At 38.9% G+C, this 23231-nt stretch overlaps 1 protein-coding gene across 1 annotated transcript in view; it reads left to right on the forward strand.

Moving 5' to 3' along the window:
* LOC127431520 (contactin-associated protein-like 2) overlaps window positions 1-23231 on the forward strand; it is a 588401-nt gene that overhangs the window by 198595 nt on the left and 366575 nt on the right. Inside the window, exon 2 of the mRNA XM_051681959.1 lies at window positions 2235-2345. Coding sequence (XP_051537919.1) covers window positions 2235-2345 — 111 coding nt within the window. The remainder of the gene's footprint in view (window positions 1-2234; window positions 2346-23231) is intronic.

Genomic DNA, 23231 nt, shown 5'->3' on the forward strand with positions numbered 1-23231 from the left:
CTGCCGTTTTCAGTCACTTTCGCTGTGTCTCCTCTGGGACAGTTTTGTATCTGGGAGCTGTATTTAAGTGTTGTATAATATTGTTTGCCTTGGCGATCATCATCAGAATATTCATGTGGTTTGGCGCACCCTGTTGATGTCTGATTTGGGTTCATGTAGCACTTGCAAGATGTCTTGAATTGGATAAAATGAGTACAAATTTTACACTTAACCCGATTGTTGTGTAATGTTAAACAAGATCACTCCCATTAGAATTGACAAAGCTTTCTTTACTGTAAGTTCCCAATGCAGCGTGCAATGCGTCTTCAGTTGTCAGACACACCGTTCCTATTTTTGACATGATTAACAGCTAGTGCAGCCACTTAAGTTCTATAACTTATATTGCCTCAAATCACCTACTCTTTGAAAATGAATCACTTCCTTACAAATCTTATGTCCTTGAGTAGAGCCTCTGCAAACATACAGTACTGCCTATGCATGGATAAATCTGTGTTCTAGAAATGTCTGTATTTTTTAAGTCCATATATTTGGCCAGGTTGATCTCATTAGTATTCGTAGATATGGGTATGTAATGTTTACACCTACACTGTTGTACATTTGGATAGATAGTAAAATGTACAATATCTACATATTCTCCATATTTAAACTGTTAAAAGGATAGTTCACCCAAAAATGAAAATTCTCTCATCATTTACTCACCCTCATGCCATACCAGGTGTGTATGACTTTCTTTCTTCTGCAAAATACAAACAGAGATTTTTAGAAGAATATCTCAGCCCTGTAGGTCCATACAGTGCAAGTGAATGGTGTCCAGAACTTTGAATCTTCTACCAAGGGGAGCCTACAAGCTTAGCATAAAATAGCATAACGCGGCAGTCCCATAGACATTCTATTAGCGGTACTGTTGTAACATGCTAGTTGGCCGTTACACTCTCTGCAATGATAGAGTCGTGGAGGCTGCTATCTAAATAAATAAAATAATCTCTGCACACACACACACACAACAGCGCTTCCATGATAAAATGATGGAGAAAGGACCTCTTAATGCTATTTGATGTACAAAACAAGCCCAGATGGGATTTGTGATAGAAATCAAGTATTGTTCAGCCTATGTAAGGCACATTTTAATTACCACAGAAGCACACCAAGTCTAACTATCACCAAAACGCAGAATGAGATGTTTTTGTCTTCATGTGGAGTTCAAAGTGGCACCTGATGCTGGCGTTGATGGCATGACATGAATCATGAATGCAGCTTTACGATTCCTGTAGAAAAGCGAATAGCCACAGTCTACTGGCAGATTAATATCGTGGAGGATGAGAGTTGAAGAGATTGAATGCCCATTGCAATGAAAATGCAACCTATGTGGGGACTAGTTCTTTCAGTTAGTGAAACTCACAATTAGACTTTGAGAAATGTTTAATGTTACTTGAATTGGTGCTATTTTAGTACATTTCAGTCTTTATATTGTGGAAAGCTTTGTTTGGAAAATGTTAATAAAGCATTATATTGTTACATTTTGTTTTGTTTTCTTTCCTAAGATGAAAATAAATATATTTTGACAGGAGAAGTTTATATAAAATATCACATTTCAGCACTTTCAAAATCTGCAATTAATTGTGATTAACTACAAAAATGATGTGATTAATCACAATAAAAAAAATAAAATAAAAAAAATACAAATATTGACTGAAAGCACTGGTTTAAACATAAAAATCCTTTACGTTTTAAATGCTGTCAGTACATCAATATTTTATAGTATGTTTCTGTATCAAATTTGTATGAAAGAACCATACTTTATGTATGAACACCTACAAATAATAATATCTTGAATTGTGTGTACACTGAATGACTAAATAATATGATTGACTAATAAATACCCATTTCTATTTAAAAGGCTTAGAATTTTAGCCTTTTAACGGTGAAGCCCTCATACCTGAGTAATGACCAGTGGGATCACTGGCACCATTTTCCAAATTCTTCCACTGTTTAATATGTTGTTGTGTTAATAGAGACTGCAGTCACAAAATCTCTGTCATGATGTGCATCTCAGCTCATTAAACATGTGGTTGACTCATTTCTTATTCAGCCTGCGGTTAGCTTGTGGCAAGGGAATTTTTTTTTTCCTTAAATAGTTCTTAAGTTGAGATCTGTGCTGCTTTAATGTTGTTTGTTGTGTTATTTTGTGTGATTATAATGTTAGCATTTTTCTCTTTATTTTTCTTCCCCTACAGAAAAATGTGATGAAGCGCTGGTCACGCCACTCCCCCATAATGCCTTCACCAGCTCCTCTGTGTTCACCAGTGGTTATGCACCTGGTTACGCCAAGCTAAACAAGAGAGGAGGTAAAAACCTTGCCAGGAGCCCCTAATCTTACTCACCCATTCACACGTTTACTCTGCAATCTAAATTGGGACATTCCATAAATATCTATTATTTTTATATACATTTCAATATCATAGACTAACCCTAAACCAGACCCTAACTCTACCCCTAAAAGAAAACTTTTTGCATTTTTAGAATTTTAACTTTAACAGTATTTGCTTTATATATTTTTGCTTTATTAATTTTCCAATTAAGTACTTTGCCAAATGTCCATAGTAGGAGATTTTGTCAGATTTAGCTCAAATTTGGGGCCAGTTTTGTCCCCAAACTATAGAAACTGTAAGTATGTAAACACATATAAAAACATTTACACTCACCAGATGTTTTTTTATTTTTGGCACCATTCTGAGTAAACTCTAGCTTTGTGCAACCCTGCGGCCTCATGCAAGGACTTGCTGTTTTGGATTCGCTATACACAACGCATAATTTAAATTAATTTAAACTCATTGCATACTGTTCTGGACACTCTAAGGAGTCATTTAAGGGTTAAACTTCTGATGCATGAAGTCACGTAACCAAGCACCATGGCGTCGATTTCTATGAACTGCTTCTATGGGCGCAGCGCCAACAAAAGTGCCTCTGGAGAGAAACCTCTTGAAATGTTTTCACTGAAACATGTTTGGCTGTAAAGAGTAGTGTCTCTAGTTTTGTTTGATATTCTGCTTTAAGTGTTTCATTTATTTTTCACACTTTGGTGCGCTGATATACATGAAGTACTCAGATGAGTGCTGTGGAGCGGTTTTCTGACAGATGTTCCAAAAACATGTTCGTTATTTCGAATAACTTTACATAGTAACAAATCTGTGGGTCATATCGCTTAATTTTTATCTAAATTTTGTTCGATTTTTGTTTGTTAACACTGTACAATAAGGTGCTATTCTTTAACATGAGTAAATGCATTCCTATATAGTATTTACTCTGCATTTTCACATTGAGAATAAATGTATTCATCCAAAAGCTGAAAAATTACATATGGAGTTAGGATAGAAATAAAGTGCATTTCAAACTGTTTGGAGACCAGTGCAGACAGACAGCACACTGGAGGTTAAGTCATTCACTAAATAGGGAGCAAGGGAGCAAGGGTGCATCCGATAGCTTTCCTATGCAGCTAAGTGCATTTACTCCTAATATCCGACCAAAAGTTCAGTTTCAGGCTGCAGATGACGTTTGGACCACTCAACATGTTTGGCAGACATGGGACAATGATGATCAGTTCATAGATTTAGAAAAATCTTTATTTTAACATGATTGGCAGTGATTTGATGATGCTGGCCTTTACTTTTAATCAAAATTATGTATTCATCTTTCTAGAAAATCAGCTGTATTGTCTATAATGTCTCAAAAACATGAATAACCAACACTCCTGGACACATAATAAACTATTTGATGAAAGAAATCTGACTTTCTATAGCTAGGTATTTCTTCAAATTGCACGCCCACAAATGTGATATTTTGACTAGTAGAAGGAACAAACACTTCTGTCTCATTACAATACCTCAATAAACACTCTTAGGCTTTTGGGATATTTTATTGCAAACAATATAATATAAACTTCACAGGTGCACAGACTTAATCTTGTTTCTTGTCAGTCGAATATACACATCCATACACTATATTGCACTGTTGAGTAATTACTTCAAGAACTCCAGCTGGGAGATGTTGTTTGAAATACCAGATTACAATGGCTCATCCCATTATCCCAAACTTGTGCTTTTAGAAAAACTATGTTCTTTAGTCTAATTGAGCAAAAATTTACAACAGATGTGACAACACAGTAATTTATGTCTATGAGATATTTGCAATTTACATATTTGTTATTTTGATTTCATTCCTCATGACTTCTGCAATTTGCAATTTAATTATTTTTAGGAGTAAGTGAAAAGGAGAAAACAAAAAGAATTAAACCCAAGTTATAATGTACTGCTAATCGTGAGTCAGAAGCATTATTAATATTTGCCGTGTGAGGCTCTCAGGTTGGAATAGTTCAACTCCAAATGGATGTTTTATATACAAATGTCTCTGTGGGTGTCTATGGAAGCTGTGGGAGGGATTATAAAACATCTAAATTACATGGTATTTCCAAGCTCAGTGAGTCACTGGGCTCCATTACGAACACAAAATAATGTAATATTAATTGCTACTGTAAATATACCTCAAATTACACATGCTGCTTAAAGCAACTAGACTCAGTATGAACTCCATATAAATCTGCTATCCTTGAGGAGAACATCTGTAAACATATAGCACTGCCTAGCCTATGCATGAATAAATCAGTGCTGTAGAAATATCTGCAGAGCCTGGGTCCACATACTGTATATTCCAGTTTACCTGAAAGAATCACTATAGAAAGTCTTTAGGAAAATAGGAATTAGAAGTGTATAATTGCAAACGTGCTTTTATCCAACAATTGTATAAACAAGAATTTGATATGGGGTAACTTACATTTTTGACACAATATGGCCAGTTAAATCGTATTTTTGCTTTGCTAATTAAAATAATTTTAAACGAAGCTAAGGCATAATTGAAGGCATAGTTCACCTGTCATTGTTTACCCACCCTTATGTTGTTCCAAACCTGTATGACTTTCTTACAAGGTTCTTGACTTTCTTATTAGAGGACCGGAACTACCTGTTTCTATTTTTAAAAATAGTTTTAGTTTGCTAGGTTTAAGATGAAACTGAAACGCAAGCAGATCCTTTCTCGTTTCACTTACTTTAAAGTCAGGAGTAAAGATTCTGACAGCACAAAGGTACACAAGATTGGCAGGTAGCTAGGCTGAAAGCAACTTCCAGGTATATGTAAGGCCAGCATTTTTATTCAAACCCTTTCTCACAGAAGGCCAGTAGGGCTTGTGAGAATAAGCAATGGGATTTGCCCTCTGGCCCTACCTGCATCAGCAGTCACCATAGCAACACAGGGTTCTGTGTCACTCTGAAGCCACACTTGGCCTAGGGGGACCACAGTAGTAGAACATGTACTCCACCCTGCCAGCTTTCGCACATGGGGCCGCTTCATAACAATGACATGACAGCTTTTTGCGTGATGGAACTTCTTTTTATCCACCTATCGGTGTACTTTTGAGACACATAAGAAAGGTGAGAAATGTTTGAAGAGACACTCAGATTTCAGTTGAATTCTTTTTTTTTTTTTTTTTGGTTGTCTTGGTTTCATTTATTTTTCTGGCTATCATTATGGATTGGATTCTCATTATGCAGTGAAGTCATAGGCCATGATGCATGTTAATGATGCCTTAGTGGAGTTGAAGAGATGTCATTCCTGTCCATTATGTCATTCTGGACCAGATGTGAATAATTCTGTGCAGACATACAGTTGTCATCGATCTGCACATTTTTTATTTAATCATTAAGACAGTGAATAATAGGGCACAGTCTGGAGTTCATGCTGTCTATGAATTATGTCATTTTTATATGTGCTGAAGTAATTTTTCTGAATATTATGAATAGCAATGACATCAGGGACCCTCTAATGAAATCCACATCCATACAGCACATGTTCCACTGAAATCACATTGTCAGTTTTTTTAAAAAGATGATTTGCTTCAAGACAGTCACTGCAAAAAATCAGTTTCCAATTTCACTGAGCTACAGTGCAAAGTATTGTTAGTTTTGACAGCATGTTAGTATCTGTTGTGAAACGTGTCTCTTTTAGATGCAAAATTGTCTGGCTCTGCCAGGGTTTATCATCTCCTGGGTTTTGCCACGGCACTATGGTGGCCAAAGCAATGATGATGTCACAGAAAATGGCTCATTAGTTATAGTTAGTTGAGCAGCATCATACAGGACTGTTGCAGCTAATGAGCGAATCCAGCTGCCCATATGCCAGCCAATGATGCATTATTTAGCCTAACTAATGCATCTTAAAGATTTCCAGGCTGAAAATAGAACAGCGAGAGCACAAAATCAGAGTAAAGCAGGATTTGTTTTTATCTTCTTTGATTGTTGACAGCTGGTAGTGATAACTTCCTGAATGCTTAATGGATGCTCGTATGCAATGTACAGTAACAAGTGAAACTCCATTAAGTGTTATTTTTTGGGATGACTTATATAAAATGTTATTTGTTTTGATAATTATATTTCTTGTACAGATTATATTACTTGAATCATATTACTCTAAATTTGGAAAAGGTACATGGAAAAGAGATCAAAAAAATATAGCACTTTACAATAAGGTTGTATACATTAACATTAGTTACATAACACTATGCATAACGTGTCATGAACTAACAATAAACAATACTTGTAATGCATTACCAAGAAGGATAGATAGATAGATAGATAGATAGATAGATAGATAGATAGATAGATAGATAGATAGATAGATAGATAGATAGATAGGATGAAAGAAAGAAAGAAAGAAAGAAAGAAAGAATGATATCGACTAAGATTAAAAAAATATCGAACAATATTGAAAACATTGCAAGTTCATGTTAACTATTGGTTATGTAATGTATTCAAACTTTTATAAAGGTACCAGAAAAACATAGCAGATGAATGACAGGGTTTTCTATTTTGTAAGAAGTCTGAGGGAAAGTGATAGAGACCAAATCATAAAGTGCCCCTAATGTAGTGTGCCAGTTAAAGCACCCACAGATCAGAGGCTCTGCATCACTCCAAATGTTATTAAGAGTCCCCTGTCAGGGTGAATTTTACCTGATCTCTGCCTCTCAGTGTAATGTAATCATATATTCTCTGATCACAAGCCAAACGGCTAAAAATAAATCCATACATTTATGCAAATATTTTCCTCTGAGTTAAAAAATGCTTTCATTAGGTCTTTTTAAAAGAATTCAAAGTGGATGTTTTAATTGTGTATTTATGACACTGCTGACACAACATCTTCACTCTCCAAAAGACCTTGGCACAGGGTTAGGCAAAAATCAGCAGCAATTTAGTTAATTGCAATTTAAAGAAATACAGCATAGACACAACAAAGGTATTTCATTAGAACAGATCCCTTTCTTATGTCTTTGGAGTTTCCATCATGTAAGCCTGCCTCATGTTGTTTGGATACATAGTTATAATGATATAGCAGGGTAAATTAGATCATTTTGGGAAATGAAGTGTTCTTGCAACATGGACAAGAAAAATTATAAAATATAATGATATATATTATATATACATTCACTGAGCACTTTATTAGGAACACATGTACACCTATTTATTCATGGGATTATTTAATAAGCCAATTGTATGGCAGCAGTGCAGCGCATAAAATCATGCAGAAATGGGTCAGGAGCTTCAGTTAATGTTCACATCAACCATCAGAATGGGGAAAAAAAAAAAATGTATCTCAGTGATTTCGATCATGACATGATTGTTGGTGCCAGACGGGCTGGTTTGAGTATTTCTGTATCTGCTGATCTCCTGGGATTTTCACACACAACAGTCTCTAGAGTTTACTCAGAATGGTGCCAAAAACAAAAAACATCTAGTGAGCAGCTGTCCTGAGGACTCAAATGCCTTGTTGATTAAAGAGGTCAATGGAGAATGGCCAGACTGGGTCGAGCTGACAGAAAGGCTGCGGTAACTCTGATAACCACTCTGTACAATTGTAGTGAGCAGAATAGCATCTCAAAATGCACAACATGACAAACCTTGATGGGCTACAACAGCAGAAGACCACTTCGGTAACTTTATTAGGACCATAGTATTCCTAATAAAGTTCTAAGTGAGTATATATATATATATATATATATATATATATATATATATATATATATATATATATATATATATATATGTGTGTGTGTGTGTTTTATTGTTACTTCAATTCAAATGTAATTTAAATTCAGAAATAAAATGATTATTTGAATGGCATTCTCAATTTAATTCTGAATGGTGCACAACCTTGCTTGGCACTATATAAAACACATCCATCTTTTCATATTTTTTCATTTATTTATGTATTTATTTTTGTATGGATGTACAAGAGCAAATAGCCCATTTGAAGGTCAGCAGTAATCATGCCGATTGGCCACAGAGAAGCGCTGTGATCTGTAAGTTCCACACAGCCATTTTTGCAGTTTGCCCTCGGTATTACCTCAAATTCAGACATCAGATTTTAAACTTGCTTTGGCGTTCTCTGTTCTCATTTGGAGGAAGAGACATCTATTTAGCAGCATTTCAGCTGAGAGATGAATCAGAGGGAAAGGTCAAATCTCAGCTGAGCAGAAAACTGTTTGGCCCTCACAACTGGAGAGGAGGGGCGGGACAGACGGTTGTCCTGGCTGGTATGTGGGAATCAAAATGGCCTGTTGGAAACTAATGAGAGGGAGAGGTGGGGAAATGGAGGTGAATGACAAAGGGGAAGGAAGGTTCAGTCCCCCAGTGTTCAGTCATGTACCCCAAGCTCAGCTGAATACTAATGGACCCATGCATGAGACTGAGGTGCTAATATAAGGCATGTGAGCAGTGATCCATGCCATTTATTTCTATTTCTCTTTCTATCGCTTTCTCCCTTTATAACTTTTCTAAAGTGGACATCCATTTCAAAAGAGAATTAAGTGAAGAGTGAATTATTTGTCTAATCATAATTTGTTAATGTTCCATATAGCATAATTAATAGGTAATTTGTCACAAATATTATTTGATTAGCAACCTAGCAATGCAGAATCTTGAATTAAATTATTTATTCAATGTCTTTTCCTGTCTGTTGAGTTTGACTTTTCTTGAGTATTTTTTTATTTTCTTCATAATCAATTGAAGTTTTGTATGTTCATTTTAAGCTCAGGCTGAAAACTTTTTCTACTCTGTAGTAGTAGATTAAATAGAATTTAGATGATATTTTAGATGGGTATGACACCTTACCAAAAAGTTGTAAAAAGTTGTAATCTCTGATTGGTTTCTGAAGTTTGATAATGTACAGTATGTTTCTCCCCTAACATAAAATGTCTACCTGAGAAAAAACTATAAGCAACAAAGTTATAAAGCAGTAATGACGGCACTTTAACCATGAGGTCAGACCTATTACTTTTTGATTGATTTGCTATATACTCCAATCGATATACACACCTCTTTGCCTGCAGTGGTCTGTATCTCCTTCCTCTTATATTAAAAAGCACTGCAGATTGTGCTGTTAAAACAAAAACATTGTTATTTTCAGCATCTGAACATATAAACCTAAAAATTAAAAATTATAAAATAGATTAAAGGAATAATACAGGTTTAATACAAGTTAAGATCAATGGACAGCATTTGTGGCATAATGCCACAGAAAATAATTAAGACTCAAAAAAAAAAAAAAGAAAAAAGAGGCAAAAAAAAAAAAAAAGAGGCAAAAATCGAGGTTACAGTGAGGCACTTACAATGGAAGTGAATGAGGCCAATTTTTGTAGGGTTTACGGCAGAAATGTGAAGCGTATAATTTTATAAAAGCACTTATTATTTGATCTGTAAAGTTGTTTAAAACATAGTTTTTACAGTCTTCTTAGAGTTTTAGGGTTTACTCCGTTGTTATCATGGCAACAAAGTTGTGAATTTGGCTATAACTTTATATCACAATAAAATCATGTTAACGCATATTATTTACGTCTTGTGGCTATAGTGTTGAAACAGTGATTATTTGAACCTTTACGGATTGGCCCCATTCACTCCAATTGGAAGTGCCACACTGTTACACAGATTTTTGCTTTTTTAAAGAAGAGGAGGGGCAAGTAAAAATTGATTTTTGTAATAATCAACATTATGCCACAAACAGAGGTGGGCAGAGGAGCCAAAAACTGTACTCAAGTAAAAGTACAATAACTTTAAAAAAAAATTATTACTCAAGTAGAAGTAAATGTGCTAACATTAATACTTACTTGAGTAAGAGTAAGAAAGTATCCAATTAAAAGTAAACTAAAGTAGTGAGTAACTCGTTACTTTCACATATGACATAATGGATGCTAACTCCCTACATTCCATTACATAATACATATTTAACATGTATTACAGAATTAATATTATTATTAATGGAAATTCTGTCATCATTCACCATCATGTTGTTCCAAACCCTTTTGAATTTCTTTCTTCCATGCAACACAATAAGGAGATTTTAGACAGAATGTTAGCCTTGGTTACTGTTTACTTTCAGTGAATGTGTTTTATATATATATATCACCATTCAATATATATATATATCACCATTCAATATATATATATATATATATATATATATATATATTGAATGGTGACTGAGACTGTCAGTCTCTAAAATTCTGTCTAAAATATTTTGGGTTCCACAGAATACAGAAGGTCACATGGGTTTAGAACAACATGAGTGTTGGGAAATGATTAACTGTATGGGGCTATTAGCGAACTGCAGAACGCTCACCCTGACGGACTATTTATTGTCACTGGAGATTACAACCATGCAAATCTCAAGTCAGTGCTCCCTAAATTCCATCAGCTTGTGGACTTTGCAACGAGAGGGGTGAATACGCTGGATCTTGTATACACAAACATCCCCGGTGCGTACTGGGCGGAGCCCCACCCCCACCTCGGCTACTCAGACCACATCTCTGTTATGGTAATCTCAGCATACAGACCGCTCGTCAGATGCTCCAAACCAGTTCTGAAACAGGTGAAAACCTGACCAGCAGGAGCCATCTCTGCTCTTCATGACTGTTTTGAGCACACTGACTGACACATATTTAGGGAGGCTGCCACTGATGGCTACTCCACCAAGTTGGAGGCCAATACATGGCATCAGTGACCAGCTACATCAGCAAGTGCATCGATGACGTCACTTTCTCCAAGACCATCACCACACGCTCCAACCTGAAGCCGTAGATGACTGCGGAGCTGCGTGTGCTGCTGAGGACCCGAGACTCCACCTTCAGAGCAGGCGACAAGGCGGCCCTAAGAACAGCGAGGGCCAAACTGTCCCGGGCCATCAGAGATGAAAAGCACACACATGCCCAGAGAATCCACAGCCACTTCCAGGACAGCGGCGACATGCGGCGCATGTGGCAGGGCATCCAGGCCATCACCAATTACAGGACAACATCACCTGCCTGTGACAGTGATGCCTTCCTTCCAGATGCACTGAACGACTTCTACGCTCGGTTTGAGGCACAGAATGATGTGGCAGCAAGGAAGACCACCCCTCCTCCCAGCAGACAGGCGCTATGTCTTACCACGGGTGATGTGAGGAAAACTCTAGGCAGGGTTAACCCATGGAAGGCTGCTGGGCCAGACAACATTCCTGGCAGAGTGCTCAGAGGATGTGCAGACCAGCTGGCGGATGTTCTTACTGACATCTTCAACATATCCCTGAGCAGCGGCGTCGTTCCAACATGCTTCAAGGCCACCACCATCATCCCTGTGCCGAAGAAGTCTTCAGTGTCTGCCTCAACGTCTACCGTCCCGTTGCACTCACACCAGAGCATGTGTGCAGAGCGGAGCGGTGCTAATTTCACCTGAGCGGAGAGCGCCTTTTTGAAGATTCCACTTCGCTCTCTCAGGCCACTCAGTGCCGCTCGCTCAACCCAGAATGCCCTTCGTGATATGCTGGTTTGGGAATCTGCGAAATAAGCAATAGGCCTGAGGTTATGGAGCTCTAACATTGTTTTAGTGAAGTTGCAAACCTTATAACCTAAATAAATGCAAAGTATAAATCAAAGCTAAGAATGAGGAAATCGAAAGGGACTGTGGAGAGACCATGAGAATGAGCAAATATTCCTTTTGGAATCGTACGTGTCACATTGCCAGAAAGCACAAGGATGTGCTACACGATGGTAGTGCAGCAAAATGTGAGCTAGTAGACTATACTACAATTCGATAATAAATTAATAGATAATTAATGTATCTTGTTGTTTTGCCATCATGTCAGTGCAGCTGCCAGCTAGATGCGAGCCCGGTTCTGCAGGTTTGCGAACGTTAGAGCACCCTCAGTTGAATATATAAGCTTAATAATACTGTATATTGGCAAAGCATTTTTCTTTGAATCCCGGCAAACACACACAAAAAATCCCTGCATCAAAACCAATAAACACGTATGATCTTGCAGATCAGTGTGTCCTAATTTGCAGGCAGAGCATTCTGCTTTCATGCCTCCATTGTACAATTGAGCATTTGATTGGTAAAGATTTCTGCTCTCGCATAGAGAATTTCATAACGGAATAATCTCACTTCATCAACCGCCTGTTGCTTTTGATTTCTGCTTCTGGATAAAGTAGCACATAAATGTTGGTCAGTTTCCCAAAGCCAAATCAACACCTTAACGATAAGTGAAATGTAAAAAACTGTAGATTAGTGGTTGCAGATGACATCTTCGACATCGCTTGCTGCATTCATGCGCAGAGAAAAAAGCTATAAATGATTGTACATTAGAAAAAACAAAACACTTTTCTTAAACGAAGGCAGTGTAATTTGTGAATTAAATAATTTTTATTTGTTTTAGGATCATTAAACATGATTTCATCAAATATATATATTGGAAAAAAATCTCACTTTATGCAAGGAAAATATGTTTTATTTGTTAAATCCATGATTAACCCTTGCTGTACATATAAAGTGTGCATGCACAAGACATAATCGTTTGATGCATATAAAGCCCAGATTCACTTTATAATGCTTTAAAAATATCAAGGAAAAACAAGGGGGCACATGGTATCTACTAATATAATAATTATTATATAAATAACCACAGTCCTATAGATTGCATTTGATTTGTACATATACAATTGTACGGAATATTAATAAAGCAACAACACTGAAAAAGAGAAAAACATTCACTGCTCTTTTCTGGATAACTTAATACACCCTTTAAAACTGAACACAAAATTAGGATGAGAAATTGCTCATTTTAATTTACAGACCCAAAATCTGATAGCATTAAATCAGTAACCTATTAATGTATCAAATCTACAGTATAATTATTCCGTGGAGACAACTGAAAAACAATTATGAATTTCACTTTTACCTATAACATTTTTCCTGGTACCAGTCCATGTTTTCATAATTGCCATAAACGACTCGAACAAACTTTAAAGTTGAAAAGATTGTGTTTTTCTGGGTCGGTTGTATCACTCAGGTCCAGTTTAAACTGAAAAGCGCAAATTTGGTGTATGCGAGTTTCCGTGCCAACGCACATATGTTTAATCATTTGTAGAGGCGTGTTTGATGACTTGTTTAAAGTAAATAATGGTAATTTAGAACTGGAATTTTTTAAGGCATTATTTGAAGATGGTCAATGACATATGTGCTAACAGAGAAATATTTGACTGATTACAAATGATAACGAAGTTCTGGTAGACCCAATTATCTAACAGCAGTTGTAAACCAGTCCAAAATAAACAGTGAGATTTTATATACAAAAACACAACAATACAATCACATAATTTGATAATTTAATAAATGTCGGCCTATAGTCTATATTTCACTCAGAGGGGCACCTCAGCCCATGTGGGCAAAGGGGAAGTTGCTTGGGCCACTGTAGCTACCCCCTGTGTACATGTATGGAACCAAGTATACTACAGAGAAGTTTAATGTCGGAGCGGGATTTGAGTGAATGCTTTTTTAACGGTGAGCGTGAGCGGTACTTGAGCGGAGCATCCACTTGGGCCGTGAGCGGCACGCATGGAGCGGGTTATTGAGCGGAGTGTCACACCGCTCCACTTCGCTCATATGCTCTGACTCACACCTATCATCATGAAGTGCTTCGAGAGGCTTGTCATGGGGTACATCAAGACCCAGCTGCCCCCCTCACTGGACCCCCTGCAGTTTGCGTATCGTCCCAACCACTCAACAGGCGACATTGTCGCCACCACCCTCCATCTGGCCCTCACCCACCTGGACAAAAAGGAAACATATGTTCGAATGCTGTTCATAGACTTCAGTTCAGCATTTGACACAATTGTTCCCATAGCACCTGATTGGAAAGCTGAACCTGCTGGGCCTGAACACCTCCCTCTGCAACTGGATCCTAGACTTCCTGACTGGGAGTCCTCAGTCAGTCCGGATCGGGAGCAGCATCTCCACCACCACCACACTGAGCACTGGGGCTCCCCAGGCTATGTGCTCAGTCCACTGCTGTTCACTCTGCTGACTCATGACTGTGCAGCAATGCACAGCTCGAATCACATCATCAAGTTCGCCGATGACACGACTGTAGTGGGGCTCATCAGCAAGAATGACGAATCAGCATACAGAGAGGAGGTGCAGCGGCTAATGGACTGGTGCATAGCCAACAACCTGTCTCTGAACGTGGACAAAACAAAAGAGATGGTTGTTGACTTCAGAAGAACACAGAGCGACCACTCTCTGCTGAACATTGACGGCTCCTCCGTGGAGATTGTCAAGAGCACCAAATTCCTTGGTGTTCACCTGGTGGAGAACCTCACCTGGTCCCTCAACACCAGCTCCATTACCAGGAAAGCCCAGCAGCGTCTCTACTTTCTGCGAAGTCTGAGAAAAGCCCATCTGCCACTGCCCATCCTCACCACATTCTACAGAGGGACTATCGAGAGCATCCTGATCAGCCGCATCACTGCCTGGTTTAGAAATTGCACCATTTCGGATCGCAAGACACTGCAGAGTATAGTGTGGACAGTTGAGAAGATCATCGGGGTCTCTCTTCCCTCCATCATGGACATTTACACCACACGCTGCATCCACAAAGCCACCAGCATTGTGGATGACTCCACGCACCCCTCACACAAACTCTTCACCCTCCTGCCATCTGGCAAAACATACCGAAGCATTCGGGCCCTCATGGACAGACTGTGTAACAGTTTCTTCCCCCAAGCCATCAGACTCCTCAATACTCAGAGACTGGACTGACACACACACAGACACACACACACACAACTGAACACCATCCAACTCCCTTTTAAATTTTTGCACATTTCTGTATTATCTACCCAGTTTTTTTGCTCTGTGTATCTGTGTACTGGTCGGTGCTGCACTGTCTTTTATTGTGCCTATTGTCCTGCTTTTAGCAATTATTGTACCATCTTGTACTGTTTGCACATATGCACTTTATGTAGTAATGTGTCGGTCTTATTTAGTTCTGTGTAGTCTCACGTAGTTCTGAATTTGTTTTATGTTGTTTTTATGTTGTTTTATGTAGCACCATGGTCCTGGAGGAATGTTGTTTTGTTTCACTGTGTACTGTACTAGCTGCATATGGTTGAAATGACAATAAAAGCCACTTGACTTGACTTGGAATATTAAATTATGGCTGAGCTATCACTTTAAAGGGGTAGTTCACCCAAAAATGTAAATTCTCTCATTATTTACTCACCCTTATGCCATCCCAGATATGTACGACTTCTTTTCTTCTGCAGAACACAAATTAAGATTTTTAGAAGAATATTTCAGCTTTGTAGGTCAGTACAATGCAAGTAAATGGGTGCCAAAATTGTTATGCTCCAAAAAGCAAATACAGGCACCATAAAAGTAATCCATACGACTCCAGTGGTTAAATCCATGTCTTCATAAGAGATATGATAGGTGTGGGTGAGAAACAGATAAATATTAAGTCATTTTTTTGCTAGAAGATCTTCTCCCATCCCAGCAGGGGGCGATATGCCGAGAAGAATGTGAATCACCAAAAACACAACAAGAAGAATGTGAAAGTGATCTGTTTCTCATCCACACCTATCATATCGCTTCTGAAGATATGGATTTAACCACTGGAGTTTTATGGATTACTTTTATGCTGACTATGTGTGAATAAAGTTCATGCCGGCCAAAATAATAATTGAATCTTACGGACACGAGGTTGCCAGTTCATTCTAAATCCAGAGGTTGTAAGGGTTTATTAATATCATTAGATTAGGTTTCCTCACTGAATCAAATGATTGGTTTGCTTAGTCATGTACCTACAACTTAATTTAGATGAGCGATAAGTCAGTGGCTGATGGTTCCAGAGGATTTGCTTGCATTCTTGGCCCACAGTTATAATCATATCCTGGTCAAGTGCGCTCGTGTTAATATTGTATGCGCAAAAATTTCTAATCATAATGAATCCAAACGGAATTCTGAATAAATCAAAGTTTAACAATTTATTTGTCAGGTAAATATGTATAAAGCCAATTACATAATTAATCAACTCAGAAATAATCATTACAAAACATCTAATGCTCAAAGATTAATCTTAAGAGTAACAGATGCGTACCTGACTTCAGCAAAGTACGTAGTTTGAAACTACATGGATTTTGGCTACAGAAAATTCCAATGAACAATGTGTTACATTTCCTTAAATACCCAAACCAGTGAAAACATAAACAAAAGGAATTTGGGAGTGGTTCGGTTTGGAAGTCCTGGGGTCATACTTTATCTGCATACAGGATGTAATTTAGAAGAAAGACCAAGGAGGGAGGTGCACCCCCAAGCAGTGGCCGTAATTTCTCTACATTCTTAAAACTGTGTTACCAGATATTCTACTGCTGTTGGGATGAGACCATAGTACCAGTCGCTGAGACCTTTTAAATGATACTAAACATGCCTAGTTACATTATTTGTATACAGCAGTAATGATATTTTGTTACATACAGATCTTAGGTGAGTTTGAGGTGATTCTTAGCTGAAAGGGAACTGCTGTCTCAGTCAGCAGTACTCACTGAATCCAGACAACATGGCACCACCTTACAGTGAACAGTTGTTTCACGTCATAGCTGTTCTGTTGTGTGTTTAAGGCAATGTATGACCACAACAAATCACAAAAAAGTGCCAAAACAACCCATATCCTGTAGGTTATCTACTATAAGTGGTAGGGCTGAATGATTAACCAAAATAAAATAGAAATCAACACGCTGCCCGCTGTGCTGCGCCTATGTGAAAGGCTGTTTTGTCTGTAGTGTGTAGTGCTTTCTTAAATACATGTAAATGGGATCATTGTAATACACAAGTGGTTTCAGAGTGGTTCTGTGCTCCAGACACACAAACTATATCTATCTGATGCTCTGTGTGACAGATGTACTGTGAGTTCAGTTAGGTTTGCTAACATGCACTGAGTGCATTATTTAAAGCGCCCCAGCTTTACTTTCAAATCAAATCAAATTACTTTTATTGTCACACAACCATATACACAAGTGCAATAGTGGGTGAAAGTCTTGGATGCAGTTCCAAGCAACATAGCAGTCATGACAGTGATGAGACATATACCAATTTACAATAAACATCAGATTTACACAACACAATTTACATATCTAATATACACATAATTACACACAACACAATATACAAATAATAATATACAATGTACAGTTTACAATACACAATATAGAATACACATTATACAATAAAAATAGTATATATAATATATATAAAATATACAGTAGGTTGTATTGTACTGTATTGACATTCAGTCTGCCAGTGTGTTGTTAAGAGACAATATAATTTATGACAGTCCAGTGTGAGATAATAAGATTAATAAAGTGCAGTGCTGATGTATATTGATCGTGAGAGATCAAGAGTTCAAACGTCTGATTGCTTGGGGGAAGAAGCTGTCATGAATTTGGCTGGTGTGGGTCCTGATGCTGCGATACCGCCTGCCTGATGGTAGCAGTGAGAGCAGCACATGGCTCGAGTGGCTGGAGTCTCTGATGATCCTCCGAGCTTTTTTCACACACCACCTGGTATATATGTCCTGGAGAGAGGGAAGCTCACCTCCGATGATGTGTCTGGCAGTTCGCACCACCCTTTGCAGAGCTTTGCGGTTGAGGGCGGTGCTGTTGCCATACCAGGTTGTGACGCAGCCAGTCAGGATGCTCTCTACAGTGCTGGTGTAGAACCGTGTGAGGATGTGGCAGTTCATTCTAAACTTCCTCAGCCTTCTCAGGAAGAAGAGGCGCTTATGAGCTTTCTTCACAACGGCCTCAGTTTGGACGGACCATGTGAATTCCTCAGTGATGTGGACACCGAGGAACTTGAAGCTGCTGACTCTCTCCCCCGGTGCTCCATTGATGGTGATGGGACTGTGTTCTCTGTCTTTTCTCCTGAAGTCCACCACAAGCTCCTTTGTCTTGCTGACGTTGAGGGAGAGGTTGTGCTCCTGACACCAGCATGTCAGAGTGTGCACCTCCTCTCTGTAGACTGTTTCATCATTGTCAGTGATCAGACATACCACCATCATATCATCAGCAAACTTAATGATGGCATTCGAGCTATGTGATGCCACACAGTCATGTGTGTCCAGGGAATACAGGAGTGGGCTGAGAACACAGCCCTGCGGGCCTCCAGTGTTGAGGGTCAGTGATGAGGAGATGTTGCTGCACAATGGTGGACATTTTGAAGCATGTGGGGACCATAGACAAGAAGAGGGAAAGGTTGAAAATGTCCGTAAAAACACCAGCCAGTTGGTTCACGCACGCTCTAATGATGCGGCCTGGAATGCCGTCTGGACCCGCGGCTTTACGGATATTCACCCGTCGGAAGGATCGGGTTACATCCGCTATAGAGACGGTGAGTGAACTAACCTCTGTAGCTTTGGCCGCGAGAGCTCTCTCCGCGAGGGCGGTGTTATTTCCCTCGAAACGAGCATAAAAAGTATTTAGCTCATCCAGGAGAGAGGCAACGGAGTTTTTATTCCCTTTAAAGTCCGTGATGATATTAATTCCCTGCCACATGCTTCTAGAGTTGGTGGTGTTAAACTGTCCTTCAATCTTGTCCCTGTACTGGCGTTTGGCTGCTCTGATAGTTTTGCGGAGTGCATAACTGGCTTGTTTATGCTCCTCTGCGTTCCCGGAATTAAAAGCGGAGGTCCGCGCATCAAGTGCCGCGCGAACATCGCTATTTATCCATGGCTTCTTGTTGGGGTAAATCTGTATTGTTTTGGTCGGAACAACATCCTATACGCACTTTCTGATAAAACATGTTACGCTATCAGTGTAAACCTCGATATTGTCATCAGAGGCGGACCGGAACATCTCCCAGTCCACGTGATCAAAACAGTCTTGTAGCGTAGAATCTGATTGGTCCGACCAGCACTGGATCATTCTGAGGGTGGGTGCTTCCTGTTTCAGTTTCTGCCTGTAAGCGGGCAGAAGTAGAATGGAAGAGTGGTCCGATTTGCCAAATGGTGGGTGGGGGAGGGATTTGTAGCCATCCCGGAAGGGAGAGTAGCAATGGTCCAAAACCTGGTCTCCTCGTGTGTTGAAACTGATGTGTTGGTGGTATTTTGGTGCGATTGATTTGAAATTGGCTTTATTAAAGTCCCTGGTCACAATGAACGCGGCCTCATGGTGCGCGGTTTCCTGCTTGCTTATACTCCCATACAGTTCCTTGAGTGCCTGGTCTGTGTCGGCTTGTGGCGGGATGTACACAGCAGTGATAATGACTGTGAATTCCCTCGGTAGCCAGAATGGTCGACACAGAAGCATAAGAAATTCCAGATCAGGAGAGCAGAAAGACTTGATAGAATGTACGTTCCTCTGATCACACCAGGATTTGTTGGTCATAAAACATACACCACCACCTCTGCTTTTGCCTGAGAGGTCTTTTGCTCTGTCCGCTCAGTGCACGGAGAACCCTGCGGGTTCGATGGCTGAATCTGGAATCTCAGCAGACACCCAGGTTTCTGTAAGGCAGATAATGCAGCCTTATGTGCAGCTCTACTTTAATTGCACATTTGCGTAATTTCACATACCTCTATGTTTGGCCACTACAGTTTACTATAAACATTTAAAATAACCCCATGAGAGCTGGTTTTTGTTGACAGCATTTTGACAAATTAGAGCATTTCACTGCATTAAAAGGCTGTTGTCAACTCAACTTCAAACAACATAAACTTCCATCTCTTCAGTTTTCAAAATAAAAGCTTCCACCGAAATAAAGGCTTGAGGGTTTACCGGGCCTGCATATTAAGTTAAGAAATTATTAAAGAAATAAATTACTATTACATAATAATAATAATAAATTATTATAGTAATAATGCTAATTATTATTATACAATAATATATTTCAACATAATAACAATTTCTTAACTTATTATTATTATAGCAATAATATAAAACTCAAGTTGACTGGGTTTCAAAAAATAATAATGAAAAGTTTCACTTTTTTTTTTCTTTTTTTTTTTTTTTAGAGGACTTAATTGTGAACACCCTTTCTAGAACAGTATTTCCGGTGGCAGTAAAGCATGGGCAAAACATGGTTTAATTTTGGTTCAAAGGAATCACACATGTTTGTTTTTTTTGTTTTATGTTTATCATATCATATCATTTTTTTTTTTTTTTTTTTTCAAAATAATTGCAATTAGATTTTTTGTCCAAATCGTTCAGCCCTAATAAGTGCCATAAAAACCTATTTTGGGTCTATCTCTTTGTAGTGACAAATTTGTTAGCAGATGTACACAAAATATACCATATAATTTATCATTACTAAGGTGCATTATTATCACAAAGTACTTTCTGAAGTTGTATATCTGGCTGCACATCAAGTAGGCTTTAGACCAACATAATGCAATTTACTTCAATCTCTTCAACCCGTTCTTTTCGCCTCTTGTTTTGTCAGAGTGATCAGGGATTGTTTTTGTGGTCTGGAACAAACGCAAAAACTCCCTGTGCCATGGTGTTTTCTACAACTTGTTTCATTTTTCTGTCTTGCCTGCTGGTGTCTTTCCAGTGACCTTCCTCTGGTGTCTTTATCTCCTCTGTACATCTGCCTGGGTGGCAGGTTGCAGGTGGCACTGGAGTGGAATGGATGTCCCCGGACTCCCTCACACACACTTAAACTTCCTTCTTATACTGATCCCTGGACAACCTAATCTGCTGACCCTCAGATTCTGCATTGTCTTTGGCTGGTTTCAGTGTGTTTAGTTGATCTGTAACATTTACAGGAACAGTCTGAATAGATGTACACTCTTGGAATAAAAGCTTAACCAGAATAACTACCTTAAAGTGTTAGTTCTCCCAAAAATGAAAATTCTCTCATCATTTACTTACCCTCATGCCATCTAAGATGTGTATGACTTACTTTCTTCTGCAGAACACAAACAAAGATTTTAAGAAGAATATCTCAGCTCTGTTGGTCCATACAATGCAACTGAATGATGATCAGGACTTTGAAGCTCTAAAAAGCATATAAAGTCAGCATAAACATAATCCATCAGACTCCAGTGGTTTAATCAATGTCTTCTGAATCGGTCCAGTTGGTTTTAGGTGAGAACAGACTAAAATGTAACTCCTTTTTCACTGTTCATCTTGACAGCAGTCTCCTTAGCGATCATGATTTCAAGCTCGATTACACTTCCTTTAGTGCCATCTAGTGCTCTGCGCATGCATCAAGCATTAGGAAATGTAATCAAGCTTGAAATCGTGATCATGCCTAGAGACTGCAATGGCAAGATGTACAATGAAAAAGGAGTTACATTTTGTTCTGTTCTCACCCAAAACCAACTTGGTCACTTCAGAAGGCATTGATTAAACCATGGGAGTCTTACAGACAGGGGCGGACTGGCCATTGGGAGCATCAGCGTTTTCCCGGTGGGCCGCTGGATAATTTGGGCCGACCTGCTGCTGCGCAAGTACCGGCACGACCTGGGCTCCAATATGCCCACACAGACCCCATTACAGAGTGAATATTCAATAAACGTTGTAAGACAAAAGCAATAAAATGTTTTCGTCTATTTTTATTTTGAATAATGTAATGTCTTTTATTTTGAAATTACTTACACATTGGAACGCATATCCCTATGTGTGCATTAACTATGATACCTTGCGTGGACCACATTATTTGACATACAAATCACAATAATGGTGACAACCAAAAACAACATTAAGTATATGATGAGCTCTGAATAATCACAAAATGACAAATAACTGCAAGTTACAACAAATACAATAACAGCAGCATAAATAAAATCAGCAAACAGTAAAGCTATGAGCAGTACATAGTCATTTGCATAATTTTTTTTCATACCATAAAGCATTACTGGGAGCTCAAGTGCTGCTTGCTGAATAATGCTCACGCCTGATAAAAATCCAGAAAATAAGTCATGAGAAATATTACTTTGTGACTATTTGAGTCTTTGAGTATTACTTTGTTTAAAGGATAGTAAAAACAGCGCTTGTCAAAGCATAGGGCTTTTCACTTTTTCTCAAAAATAATCTGGGGAAGGAATTAAAACACTGCAGATACACTATATTGCCAAAAGTATTCGCTCATCTGCCTTTAGACGCATATGAACTTAAGTGACATCCCATTCTTAATCCACAGGGTTTAATATGACGTCGGCCCACCCTTTGCAGCTATAACAGCTTCAACTCTTCTGGGAAGGCTTTCCACAAGGTTTAGGAGTGTGTTTATGGGAATTTTTGACCATTCTTCCAGAAGCGCATTTGTGAGGTCAGACACTGATGTTGGATGAGAAGGCCTGGCTCGCAGTCTTCGCTCTAATTCATCCCAAAGGTGCTCTATCAGGTTGAGGTCAGAACTCTGTGCAGGCCAGTCAAGTTCTTCCACACAAAACTCGCTCATCCATGTCTTTATGGACCTTGCTTTGTGCACTGGTGCGCAGTCATGTTGGAACAGGAAGGGGCCATCCCCAAACTGTTCCCACAAAGTTGGGAGCATGGAATTGTCCAAAATCTCTTGGTATGCTGAAGCATTCAGAGTTCCTTTCACTGGAACTAAGGGGCCAAGCCCAGCTCCTGAAAAACAACCCCACACCATAATCCCCCCTCCACCAAACTTCACAGTTGGCACAATGCAGTCAGACAAGTACCGTTCTCCTGGCAACTGCCAAACCCAGACTCATCCATCAGATTGCCAGATAGAGAAGCGTGATTCGTCACTCCAGAGAACGCGTCTCCACTGCTCTAGAGTCCAGTGGCGGCGTGCTTTACACCACTGCATCCGACGCTTTGCATTGCACTTGGTGATGTATGGCTTGGATGCAGC

This window comes from Myxocyprinus asiaticus, chromosome 41 (genome assembly GCF_019703515.2).
Source record: "Myxocyprinus asiaticus isolate MX2 ecotype Aquarium Trade chromosome 41, UBuf_Myxa_2, whole genome shotgun sequence".
Lineage (NCBI taxonomy): Eukaryota > Metazoa > Chordata > Actinopteri > Cypriniformes > Catostomidae > Myxocyprinus > Myxocyprinus asiaticus.